Raw genomic sequence first — 13,374 nt, forward strand, 5'->3', positions numbered from 1 at the left:
CAAGTGTGGTCCACATTCACAAACCACAACTCTTGGGCCAAAATCTAGTATTGGGCCTTGTAAATTTAGGCCCAAGTGTTTATTCTCCTAACCAACACAAAAATAAAAATAAAAATAAAAATAAAAATAAAAATAAAAATAAAATTAGAAAAGAAAAGGAAAATTTCACAGCAGTCTAATCGCGTCTGCTGTAAGTCGTAATCGTATTGAAGAAGAAGAAGAAGAAGAAGCAGCAGCAGCAGCAGCAACTATGGGCAGCTTCCCTGTTGCCGACAAGAAATTTTCCTTGGAAATTAAGGTATTTGGTTCTCAGTAATACGATGTGATTAATATTTTTTTGGGTTTTTTCTTGTGTTTTTGTTGCTCACCAACTGTTTGCTTAAAAGCCTCTTCCAATTTTGCTTCTGCAGTTCTGATTACATATGTATTAGGGTTTTGTAATTTGAGTTTAAATGTTATGATGGTTTCTGTTGGCAGGGGAACAAGACGGATGTAGTGATGTGCAGTTATGATGATCATTTTCTTGTGAGTTTTGGGTTCAAATGTTTTTGTTTGAATTGGGGCTGCAACATATTTGTATTAAATTCTAATGTTTGGAACGTTTTTTAGGTTATTGCAACTCAAATTGGAGCTATGGGCACCATACTGCAAGCCAGGTCTGCATATCTGTTGTCTTCGTTTATGGGTCCCAAACTTTTTTTTTTTGATCCGATGATATATGAGTCATAGGATCGGGGCAAAAGGGGTAGAGGAAAACCTCGGAAGACTGTGAACCTGACTTTAAGAAAAGACATGGAGTAGAGCTAACGGAAGTCCTGGTGCAAAACCGAGCGTAGTGGCGTTCTAGGATTCATGCTGCCAACCCCACTAAGTGGGATAAGGCTTTGTTGTTGTTTATACGACGATATATACTCTAAGCTACTCTTATCAACGGGGAGGGAGATTGAAAATTGAGTGGAAGTAGGCAAGCACATTGTCGTGACCAATTGGCAGAAAACACATCTGCTTTAGGTCCAAATCTTTGGTTATTGATACAGAATTTTGGATCCAAATAGTGTTGCTGTCATTGATCTTTTTTATGCCTTTTGATAGCTCAATGTTACTAAATGCTTATTTATCCATTGGGGGTTTCATAAGTGAATTAAATTTAGGAATGAAGAGAAAAAAAAAGTGGATTAAGTTTACGATTAAGGAGCTTATGCGGTGTTTTTTATTTTCATTATCAGGAAGGAGGAAGGGATGGCAATCCATCCGACATTCAACGTGGCTGTAATCTTCGGCAAGCGAGACGAGGTAAGCTATCCAGGGCAGTATAAGCCTGTAAGTTTTGTGTCCCTTGCTGACTAAAGTTTGTGCTCATTTGTGTGTCTTGCAACATCTGCAGCCAATGCTAGTGTCATGTGCTCGTCAGCTTATTGAACACATCAGGTACATATCACCATTGATAGACGGTAACATTTTGACTATACTGTTTCTTCTCCTAATTTAGTAACAGTTACTGATCCTGTAAAAAAATTCGGTGAAGACTGTCGAGGTTAACTTACAAAAGGTTGCTAAACTGTAATGTCTGATGCAGTAGGTTGTTTTTGCAGTAACTCGGGCTCCTCAAAGCCGTTAATGCTTTCTCTTGGTCTCAAAGATCATTCAGCGGTACTAATCATCGAATGTCTAACGATGCTTTTTGGCCAATATGCTGTTAGAAGTTGTAACATTCCAATTGTGTCTTGCAGGAGACACTGAAAAGCATTGTTTCAGCTGTTATCGAGAATCGCTTCTGGTGATGGTGTGCTGCCATTAAAAGTTCCTCAATCTGCACTAACATTCCATCCGGGGTTCAACTAGAGCGTCATGGCGTCGGAATCATTCATCTATCTACAAATAGGGTTGGTCGTTAAGTTGAATTACGCATTTTTACAATCCGTTATGGTGTTTCGTAATCAAAATTGAATTGTGCTGTGAAATTGAGCTCATTCCGATCCGATTGAGATCATTTTTTTATCGATTTTATACTTATCTGACTCAGAAAATGGTAAACCCGCTTCCAAATGTCTTGTAATATTTTCCTTAACGCGCAAGGCTAGCTCGAGGAAACTGATTATGAAATCAGTACGATAAATTACAGGTTACACAACGGGATACAAAGCACTCGCATTCTCAAAATTTGAATGTCCGCACTAACACACATCGACACATATTGTACACTAGAATACAACACTAAAAAATTTGCTCCCTGCGATTCAACGGTAACTTGCATACGCCGCGTACCATCGAAGCACCGACAAAACCGCCCACCGGTGTCCACAACACAGCCGCCATGCTTCATCTTCTTTCTGTAGCAATTGCTGTTTTCCGGCCAAAACATTTATTTGACAGGCGGCGGTGGACTCTGGACATGACATTGCCGTCATGCATCATTTCCATCTCTAACATTTTCGTCTTTGTTGGCGATAGCTTTCAATTGCCTTTCTAACTGCAAATGAGAGAGAAGACATCTTCTGATTACTTACAAGAAACATTCTGATCAGCAGATGGTTTATCCGAAACATCCATCTTTTCTCCGCATAATATAAAAACTCTAACACAAGCGTTCGAGATAGACACGAACCTGGGCATTTTTCAGCTTCTGTCTTTGCAATTGTTCGACAAGATTCCCGACACTGACATTACAGACAGAATATAAGTCGAATGTCTATATGCAGATCAAATTAACACCATCAAAAAGCATTTAATTACTCGAATACCTCTGTTGCAGATTAATGACGATAGACTGCAATTCTCTCTCCCGAGCGGAAGCTGGAGGTATCTGCATCAATGCCGTAAAGCATCGTCAAGCTCTGGTTCAAGCTTAAAGTCCATTAAACAATATATGCAGTAAATAAACCCAGCCTTTACCTGCAAAAGGTCACCGGTGCTTGCGTCAGCGGACTCCCCTTGTATTCCTGCGTGAAGCTAAAAGTATTAAACCCAACAAAAATTTGCAGACAAAGCTAAAGGCCAAAAATGTGAGGAAAAATGTGGGCAAGTTACCTGAGGTCTGTTCCACGTATTTGATCAATTTAGCTATTTCGTCCTGTCACACGAAGAAAGAAAGTTTGAGACATAATACCTCTACAAAATGGTGTTAGCGATGAAAACTGGCACATACTCTTTGCAAGGTGTTTTGCTGCAGAATGCATTGTAGTGAAGGGAGAATAGTGGTAGCTGTAAGGGGTGCGGTTGCTGGACCAGTTGAACTTCCAGTAGGACTAAACAAGCAGTTTGAAGGACCCTGGAAAAGAGATAGAAACGGTAATGGTTATTAATGCCTGAAAGATATCCCGCTAAGTTGGACCCCTTTATGAAGTTAAACATCATAAACACGCAAAGTAGACATAAAAATCCGAGTACTGAGCACGAATCTGATGGAAAAACTGAAACCAGTAGGTATCTCAAATAAGAAGCAATGCAATTCTATTGTTGAGAAACAAACTTCAGATAAATAACCAATAACACTCCAGAATATATAGGTTATAAAATATCTGTACCCTGGGACTGAGGTCTGCGGAAGTAACCTTGAAGCGCCCCTTACGTTGGACAACTGCTCCTTCAGAAACATCCTCAGCTGCATAAACAGATGCACAAATGATAAAAGGTTTTTAAAGAGCACAAACAGGTGGAAGAAATCAGACATAAAGAACAAATGATGAGCGCACAGAACTACAAGAGACGAACCAGAAGCATGGGTAATGGAGTCTCTCTTCTGGCGATACAACAACGAACCACTGTAGTTCCGCTCAGGTTGAGGTTTTGCTTGCAGATGATCCCTTCAAAACATATACAATATTTTCAACTCATAGGTAATAGAACCAAACTTTTGTGCACAATTGCACAAAAAATACAATGATTGTCAGATGAGGATATCAAAAGAATCATACTGTAAGAGAATAAGACAATGACGGCAATGAGGATGTTAATACACTGAAGTCTATTACCATCAAAACCATATTCGTTACAGTTTCCTGAACTTTCATTGGGCAAGGCTCTAGGTGACAACCATGATTATCATGACAATTTCGACTTTGAAGAAATTTAATGACAATTTAGTTCAACAAAGGATGGTTCGTTCCTCAGTACTCTACATATACAACAAATGATATTATCATATGACACTTTCAACACGCAAAATTTAAATTACAGTGTAGTTCCAACAAAGGATGACTCATAACAATGCTCTACTAGGCAACAAGAATGTGCATTGTGCAATTTTTGTGAGGAGCTCTAAGTAGCTATTACCCTAAGTCAACAAGCAATTACATAGGGAATTCAAGGAGCGTTTTATTCAGCCAGAGTTAATGAGCATGCAAACAATGCTTGATGCAGGAAGTGAAAGGGGGGAGGCTCATTTTCTTCTGGTTGAGAAAAGGGGAAAACCAATAGAGCATTTTACCGATGATGTTGGAAAAAAGCACATTAAAAAACCCAATAAACTTCATCATAAGAACACTTACCTCTCACCGTTGCCAATAACCTTTTTGGGAGAAAGCACACAATCCGGTAACAGTGAACCACTCAAAAATTTTTTAGGCTCGAGATTAACATGACGTGGTAAAGAACTACATTGCCCTGAAGTCTCACCTTCACTTCTCCCATTTTCTTGAGCGATGTTTTTTGGACTAGACGCACTCACATCATCCTCACAAACATCAAAACAGCCTCTGCATCAGAAAACACCTTGAAAGTAAGACAAAGGAATAAAACAAATCACATTTTAAAAACCAAGCAAATATCAATAAATAAAAAGTAAAATCAAGATATATGGTTATACAGAAAGGAATAATTACAATCCAATGAAATTAAATTGCTAAAGTTTTTACTCTTAAATAAAAACACAAAACATCTCAATAATTTTGGGAAAATCCATAAAGAAAGTTATTACTAGGATGCTACATAAAATGGATAAAATGCAAGAACTTGCAGAAAACAGTTAAAGATATTGAATAATAATAATTTGGCATACTGAATCACAGAATCTGTTTGCTGACAAAATCAGTTAACGTGATAAGGCTTAAGTTACAAATATGAGTGGATAATACGATTACCGAAAAGAAAAGCATTCATACTTAAGTGCTTGAAGAGGTTTGATAGGAAACGAAGCAAGTGAGCTGTCCAAATCATGCAGATCGTTGAAGCCATCCTATATTGGCAGACGCCGAATGCATAAAATAATTAGAACTTCAAAAAATATGAGACAAGGGAGATGAATTTAAAGGGGCAGTTCGTATACCTCCTGATCGGGCACAGCATTTGATTGGATTTCCATCTCAATGGCTTCCCTCTCTGCTGGAAAACTAACATCTTCATGCTTGTCATTTTGCTTTGTACTTGGTGCATTGTGCATGTTATCCTCCTCAATCTGCAGGCAACAGTATGTCAGTAATAATGTAAATTAAAAATATAAATGATTGATAATGATAAAATGCAAATGTCGTGCACGAATCAAACCAACTGTTAGTTATACATAGGCTAGAAATTGATTTACTTACAAGGGCAGCCTGATTTTTTAAATCCTCAAGGTTGAAATTCCAGGCACTGATTCCTCTGATATACTTTTGCTGCAAGAAAGAACATATATTCAGGATGATGTTCATAATTGGGTACTCGAAATCCAGGAATTAGCTTCTAAATATAAAGGAGGAAAGTTTGATTACAGAGTCTTGTATAGTGCGTGCACACACAGACGTATTCAAAAAGTGCTAAAGATTAGAATGTGGATAGAAAAAAAAGAAGTGAAGGTCGAAATAAACTTAAATGCTGATGCCTAAAGACCAATCAAGACAACAACTAAACACCCAACTATTTTTATTGAACTTCGAACAACTCTCACCTGTGATAAATGTTCATCCCCATAGAGAGCCTTATTCTGCACAAGAAGATCGGCTTCTTTTGCCTAAAACATAACAAAAAAAACACCACGTCAAGATGTGGCTGAAATCTGCCACATATCATAACTGAATAATAAAGTACAGAAGAGAATCTGGGAGTAGTAAGAAACCTTCAGCATCCTAAAACGTTCGCCTAATGGAGCAAGACCCTCAAGGATGGTACGAGAAAGATATTCGACAGGTCGAGCATGTTTGAAAAAATGGTGCTTCAAAAGTTTCTCTGAAGATGGACGCTTCTTTGGATCCTTCACTAAGCAAGCACCTACCATCTCTTTGAAAGACTGGAAAATGTAGCACTTTCATGAATTAAATTTGAGAATGGGAGATGTGAGTTTCAACTAGCCAACACAAACCTTTGAAAATCTCTTGTCTCTTTCATAGTCAAGGCCTGGGGGTGCATTTTGTAAAGTCATCAGCAAAACCTGCAACAAGGGGGAAAAGAGTGGAGAAAATTTGTAATTCACACAGTAAGCTAAGCACCACTGAAGCACTTCTCCTCGGATGAGCTCATATAAATATAAAAATTGAAGAAAATTACTTTCATCGGTGGATATTTAGAAAACGGGGCGTGACCGTGAGCAAGCTCAAGTGCTGTTATTCCAAATGACCAGATGTCTGCTCTGTAAATGGAGAAACAGGTGAAAATACAACATAAGAAACTTCAAGTTTTCAACCAAACATAAGGCTGCAGAGAAACAAAGCATACAAAGAGAACAAAGAAAGTGAGAGATTGGCTAGGTAACCCACTCACTTGAAGTCATATCCATGTAATTGCTGCATAACTTCAGGAGCCATCCTGACGAGAATGAGACAAAAGCAGAGTATTTTTATATAAAACCTCAAAAACCTTAAGCCAACCAGAAATGGCAAAACGACCTTTGATATTACATCATCCTATATAAGGCTGAACGAGACGATTAAAAAAGAAATACCAGCATGGAGTTCCAACAAACGTATTTCTGGAACGTTGTCTATCTCCAGTATCGAACATGCATGCGGACACTCCAAAGTCTGCTAACTTGACTGCACCATTAGAGTCAATTAAAATATTCCCAGCCTGAAAATGAAGGTTAAGAACATAAATAAGAATACCAGTGCATCATCCTTCAACATGAACATGTATGGATAAAAGTAAGATCAAAAATTTGACGCGCAAGCTTGTCATATACCCAGGTGCAATGTATTAAAAGGCCAAGGCGTCCCATGGATAGCCCCACCTAGGCATGAGGCGTGAGGCGAAGCCTCACGAGACTTAAATTTTATACTATATATTATATATTATATATAAAAATATATTATAATACCTTGTAAAACAAATATTCATTGTCATTCAAAAGTGCACAAGTGTATAACTCACATGTACAGAGTTTTGAATAGAGATGCAAACATGACATCATTAAGCGCAGAATTAATCTATGCACAAAAACTAAAAATAAAAATTCCCATGCATGAAAAGTAACTCTCCTCAGAAAATATTGGTTCCAAGGATACTGGTTTTCTCCAAATTGTAGCCAATATCGTCACACTATTTTGTAATGAAGACATCAATAACAAAATCACCTGCCCTAAATGAAGTATACAAAAAATTATAGGTATTTTATAAGATAGTCGCTTGTGGTACCTTCACATCTCTATGGATGAGGCCGTGAGCATGAAGATACACGAGAGCTTTGAGAACTTCGTGCAATAAAGTTGCAATAACAGGCTCTTCAAACCCTTCAGGATAAGAAGATTTCATTATATGCAGGCAGGACCCCCCAGCCATGTATGGCATCACGACCCAAAGGCTGTGGCCAGAAGTGAACGAACAATGTGCTCGTAATAAATTTTGGTGATTAATCAAAGTCATTGTATGTACCTCCCGTCGGATACCATCCTGCAAAATTTGACAAGAAAGATAAGAATTGTAGATGATACTTACAACATTCCCTACTGAAGCCATGAAGAGATGAGATTGATGCATAAGTTCAATTAGTCCATACATGTTAGACATAGAACTCAAGTGAACAAGATAAGGCAAATATAAACATCACTTAGAAACAAACAAGTTGAAATTATAAATAGAATAAACATACAAATTGTGAGCTACAAAAGCGAGTAAACCACATACCAGGTCGTTGTTACATTTTTCCAGATCAAGAACCTTGATAGCAACTATCTCATTAAGTGGTATACAGAGTGCCCTGTACACGGAAGCGCTGACACCTTCACCAACTTCTTCGTATAATTTATATTCTTTTGCATCCAAAGGAAATCGTTTCTCTGATTCATACTCCATGGCTTCTTCTTATATCACACTATTAAAATACTCTTTATTTCTCGATATCCTGACGAACAACAATAAGGTGTACCCCAAGGAGATAAGCATCAAATCAGTACGGGGTTTCCAATTCGATAGCATTTTCCCCTTCTTCAACACAAAATTGCAGATACATCCAGTAACTCCATCGAGATATTTTTCTCGCCATATGTTTCCATTTATAGCCTAATTAATTTCAGGAACTCGTAAAAGAACACTAACTAATTATACAATATTGATCATCTCCAATAGGCAACACTATGATTTCATCCACTACCAAAAAGTTATTGATAAAACTTGTCGAACCAGTACGTAGCACCATACAGTTGGAGACCATACAAGAAAAGGAAAGTATCAATCTCAAGCTCTCATAAGACCACCTTGAATGTTTGTCCTATGACGTGCATCCGGATGGCGATGATTGACATCTTAGGAAAACATATGAACAGAAATCCTACAAAATCAAAGAGAGCCTCAGCGCAAGATGGAAAACAAGGAATGACTACTTCAGTGACCCAAGTATATCAAACACATACCAATGACATTGATTCGTGACAAATTCCAAGACACAAAATTTAACCCAACAATGGTTAAATGAACACCAAACAAAATCCAAACACAAATCATAGTTCGGTAATCAGTCACCGACCAAATTCTGGATCCCAAAGTAACCAACTTCATTGGAAAGTAAGAATCTACTAAAAATTGTATCCGAAAAACTCACAATGTTATGAAATATCTTGTTTGATCAGTTTCCAAACAATCCCCACTCCCAGAAAAGCAAAAGACACAATCACCCTAGTTCAACTTGCACCAAATTCATGCTTCTCTTCAACAATTTACTCATAATCTAAAAAAATAAAAAGTTATTTGCAGTACAAGTTAGATAAGAATTGCGTTGCTGCAATCTACAAATCAAAATTTCCACATTTTCTTAATCAAATTCCAAAAATGCCAAACCATCTGAAATCATCCAAACCAAAATCCCAGTCGCCCATTTACCAACCCCACCAACCAAAAGCATCAGATTCTCATCACAAACATTAAGAAATCAAGTAAATTAACCAAAAACAAAACAAAAACAAAAACTTTTAATTGCTGCTTAGTAAAGTCATAAGCTTGATCAGAAAAGTCAGCTAAAATTCAACCGCTTTAAGCGGGCTGACACTCACCAGCGAGAGTACCGAGTGCGTCGGACCAGTTCCGTACCAGAAGGTGCACAACTGAATCCCAGTTTTGCTTCTGACAAAGATTCAGACGGAAATGGGTGAACCCTCTTCTGCCCCTATCCCGACAAAAACGACGTCGATTCAGCTCGATTTGCTAGTCGATTGAAATCCCCCGATTGTCTCTCTCCTCTTCTATCTCCTCCCCTTGGTTCTATATCCTACTGTCTCTGAGACTTAGGTCCTTAGATCGAATCTTTCACCGTTTATTATTAGGAATTTTAACCTATTTACTTTAATGAAAAATTATATTTTTATATTTTTTATTTTATTCTTATCATTAAAATTTATAGTTTTCGAAAGATTTTCATTAGTTTTCTTTTTCTTTTGCTTCATTTTCTAAAAATTTAAATACATAATACAGCAAGACAAATAAAAGATGCCCTTTCTTGTGCCTTCAGTTTTGGTCTCACTGGGATTGACAAACGGGTCGTGTTTATCGTGCTTGTATTGTTTTTGTGTCATGTTTATTATCTTAGCAAGTTGTATTATGTCAAACTCATTATCTTAACGAATTTTTAACAAGCAACCTCATAACGACCTGATTCATTAACAGTTGCGTCGTCTTATATTGAATTAAATTGTCGTGCAAGAAATTGTCATACCTAATGTCTATATCTACATACGATATCTTATCAGTTTCTTAACAGGATGACTCGATAACAGCGCGAATCATTAATGAATTCTTAACGAGTTTTTAATGGGGCCCGATAACACGAATCATTAACAGGTTAACATGAAAACTATTATTTTGTGCGAGTCAACGAATTGTGCAATAAATTGGTGAGAGAGGATCCTCACCGGATCCTCTTTGTGAGGATTCCAAGAATCCTTCAATCACATCCGTTCATCGTACATCGTGCGGTCAGTTTTTGTCAGGTAATGTTCATATTCAATTTTAAACAAAAAAATTTACAATAATTTTTTACCACACAATATACGATAAACAAATGTAATTAAAAGATTGCTAGAATCCTCATAAAAAGAATCTAAGAATGATCATCACAAAGAAAATCTCACAATGACCCTCTTGGTAAGCGGGTAAGCCAAATCTCAGTCCCCCAGAAATGATTAGGTGAGAAAAAATAAAACAATTTGTTATTTATTTGTGAGGAAAATTCAAATGAAATATATAATTTTAGTAGAATTATATTCTGTAATTTTTCCACAGAGCAGCCAACCGTGATTGCACAGCGAGGTGGGGCCCGGTGATGAGATTTTAATTGGACTTGGTCAGTGAATCGGGGACGTTGTTGCATGCAGGGGATCCGAATCCGTTATTTTTGGATTTAGAACGGATTATTTACTATCTTGGGCTTGGGCTATGTTGTTCTCAACACACATATGATAGTGGGTTGGGCCTTTGATGCATTTAAAACAACTTTGCCACCCATACGTATTAAGATGGGCTTTAAGTCGTCTCACTAAAATGGGCTTGGCATTTTGGGTTGAGCTTTTTTTTTTTTTTTTTTGGAATAATGATATTTTGTTTTATAAAATAGTATGGCGAAATCACAGGATGAGTCACAAATAACAATAAGTTATCAAACGGATAATTTATGCAGCTCGAACTCGAAATTTCTCACTTACGAATGGAGAAAAGTGAAAGGAATATTACTAGATTGTAGTGTTATCCTTTTAGTTTAGTTGTTTGAAGAAAATCGAGATTTCAACATATCTTCAAGTAAAGGTACTCGAGGTAAGGAAAGTCGTATAGTGAGTCAAGGTCAATTGTGGTTCCCTTTCCTCCTATATGTGCGATTAGATTACCTTTCTCATTTGCTTAGTCTCACTTCGTTTGTCCTTTCTTCCGTCTGTATTTCTATTTCTTAATAGACAATGAATGAACAACAATAACTCTATTGTACATAAACACATACAAGTTACTAGACCTGTAAACGAGTCGGGTTTATCGGGTTTGGGTCTGGTTCAATCCTACTCGTTAAGTTAACGGGTCACCCGAACCCGATCCGTTTCACCTGTTAACAATTAATATTAATTTTTTTTTTTTGCATAGAGTTTAGTTTTTGTTGTTAAGACTTTACTGAAATTACAAAAACATCATTAACTAACTGGTCTAACAGGTTAACCCAAAGTGATCCGTTAGCGACCCAACCCGTTAAACATTCATCCAAATACTAATATTAATAGATCAAATTAACGAATCGAGTCTGAAATGTCACTATTTTTTTCCGACGTGTCTTTCTTGTCTTGATTGAATACATCAATCTACAACATCAATTTCGTAACGAGTTGGACGGAGAGACGCAAGAGCACGTTGATTGACTTCCAACAGTGTTAATGGCCAAGGATTAGTTGTGGTTGGTTATTTTAGTCATGTCAAAAGCAGTCTAATCGTGTCATAAAACTTTGTTATTTGCGATTAGAGCCAACGTATCAATATTTTGACACGTGTATGAGTTTTTGTATTTAGCAATGATTAAGATGTGCAATTAATTAATGGTTGTTGAAGAGTATGGCCCAACATAAAAATTGTACATACTATATGAAGTGAATTTGCACAAGTAAAGCGTGACAAATGGCAATGGCCGCATGATGCGGATATCATATTTTTCGCAGAACAGTTCTTGACAATTTAAAGATGAGTAAGAATTCATACTCAAAATTTCTTAAAATTATTCGTTTTCAATTTATATAACTTCATGTTTATAATCAGAACCGTTCATATTATAAATGACCCTATAAAGATTGCCTATGCAAAAAATCAATTAAAACTAAGGTCGTTTAGTCATCAAACTAATTAAAAACAAATTAACGGTATTGGTAAAAGCATTACGAACCGTCTATGTATTTACTACAATAGGTTGACTAATCGACTTTAGTTTTAATTTATTTTTTTGCAGAGATGATATTTACAGTATGATTCATAGCATGAACGGTTTTTATCTTAAGCACAAAGCTCTATGATTAAAATGTTAAGAGTTTTGAGTAGAAGTTCTTACTCATCTTTCAGTAACTAAGTATTATTCTTTTCCGCACTTATTACGTGTGTAATCTTTTTGTGGTCTTAATCATGCTCGACGCGTATTAAATTTATGACTGAAAATTAAAAAAAAAATTAAAATTTTTCAATACGTATTAATCAATTATACAAGCCACAAAAATGCAGCAAATAAAATAGACGGAGCAAATTTGAACAACATGATGTGCAATTGTGCATGGCTCGTGATATATCATCATCAACAATTCCACGAAGTGGTGGGAGGTGGGCCCGCAACAAGGACATGCAATGGAGCCCCATCGTAATGGCACGTGGCACAGTGAGTGCGTCCCAATTTTACCCCTAGAATTTATGCGTCTTACCTCCTAAGCATGTGACTCTTTTTGTCGGCCGGATGAGAACTCACTCGGGTCTACTACACACAAAGTGACTCCTCAACTTTTATTTGCTTGAAGAAACTTAAAATTTAAGTTAACTATCACAGGATAGTTATGTGGTACGGAATGAATTTTAGGTTTTTAGTTTATACGATACGTCTTGAATTTTATTTCTAGATTTGGTAAATCACACGATGATGGTAAGAAGGAGGTTCTAATGACTGTGAGTCTTTCTGGCCCTGAAAAGAAAAGACTGTGTGACGAAGGCATCAGCTGACTTGAATTTAGTTAAGTCAGATTTTAATTAACCACCAAATGTGTTTTGTATTTGAGTTTTATACTTAATTATTATCAAAAGACAAGAGTTTACAACTCACGACCGAAGTTTCAATTGATCATCTTTTTCATCATTGTTGTAGTGCTTCGTTTGGATTGAGTATGCGATACCACATCGCCAATTAATTTTTAGGATACGATTATAACAGCGGAGAGTAACACTATCAAAACAGCTTGTGGCATTGTCCGCAAATAAAATACAGTAGTACATGAGTTTTGGCCTTTCGTGAAAATATTTGTGGATGAAATGTTT

The 13,374-nt window shown here is 36.7% G+C and overlaps 2 protein-coding genes across 5 annotated transcripts; one reads left to right on the plus strand and one right to left on the minus strand.

The window, feature by feature from the left end:
- Nucleotides 1–133: 133 nt before the first annotated feature.
- Nucleotides 134–2,046, plus strand: LOC103404325 (uncharacterized). The gene is made up of 7 exons (XM_008343223.4): nt 134–298; nt 478–525; nt 610–656; nt 1,227–1,293; nt 1,385–1,428; nt 1,593–1,650; nt 1,731–2,046. The coding sequence occupies exons 1-7, from the start codon at nt 251–253 to the stop codon at nt 1,779–1,781; spliced, it is 363 nt and encodes a 120-aa protein (XP_008341445.1). The 5' UTR covers nt 134–250; the 3' UTR covers nt 1,782–2,046.
- On the minus strand, nt 2,047–9,650 carry LOC103404327 (serine/threonine-protein kinase BLUS1). Of its 4 annotated transcripts, none has more exons than XR_003770501.2 (21): nt 9,393–9,650; nt 8,032–8,674; nt 7,543–7,797; nt 6,854–6,978; nt 6,673–6,717; nt 6,460–6,541; nt 6,275–6,343; nt 6,032–6,202; nt 5,864–5,926; nt 5,523–5,591; nt 5,264–5,392; nt 5,079–5,173; nt 4,615–4,694; nt 3,712–3,803; nt 3,525–3,601; nt 3,146–3,268; nt 3,028–3,070; nt 2,893–2,939; nt 2,742–2,803; nt 2,606–2,657; nt 2,047–2,470 (listed from the first exon to the last, which is right to left on the minus strand). XR_003770501.2 is itself a non-coding variant. In XM_008343225.4 (21 exons), exons 2-21 carry the CDS (start codon nt 8,197–8,199, stop codon nt 2,405–2,407), a joined length of 2,019 nt encoding a protein of 672 aa, XP_008341447.3. In that variant the 5' UTR covers nt 8,200–8,674; nt 9,393–9,650; the 3' UTR covers nt 2,047–2,404. The 4 variants fall into 4 exon arrangements, 3 of the variants coding, with proteins under 3 accessions (XP_008341447.3, XP_008341446.3, XP_070673609.1); XM_008343225.4 differs by having other exon boundaries at nt 4,488–4,694; nt 5,100–5,173; XM_008343224.4 differs by having other exon boundaries at nt 4,488–4,694.
- Between the last annotated feature and the right edge of the window lie 3,724 nt (nt 9,651–13,374).

The sequence above is a fragment of the Malus domestica genome, chromosome 17 (genome assembly GCF_042453785.1).
Source record: "Malus domestica chromosome 17, GDT2T_hap1".
Classification (NCBI taxonomy): Eukaryota; Viridiplantae; Streptophyta; class Magnoliopsida; order Rosales; family Rosaceae; genus Malus; species Malus domestica.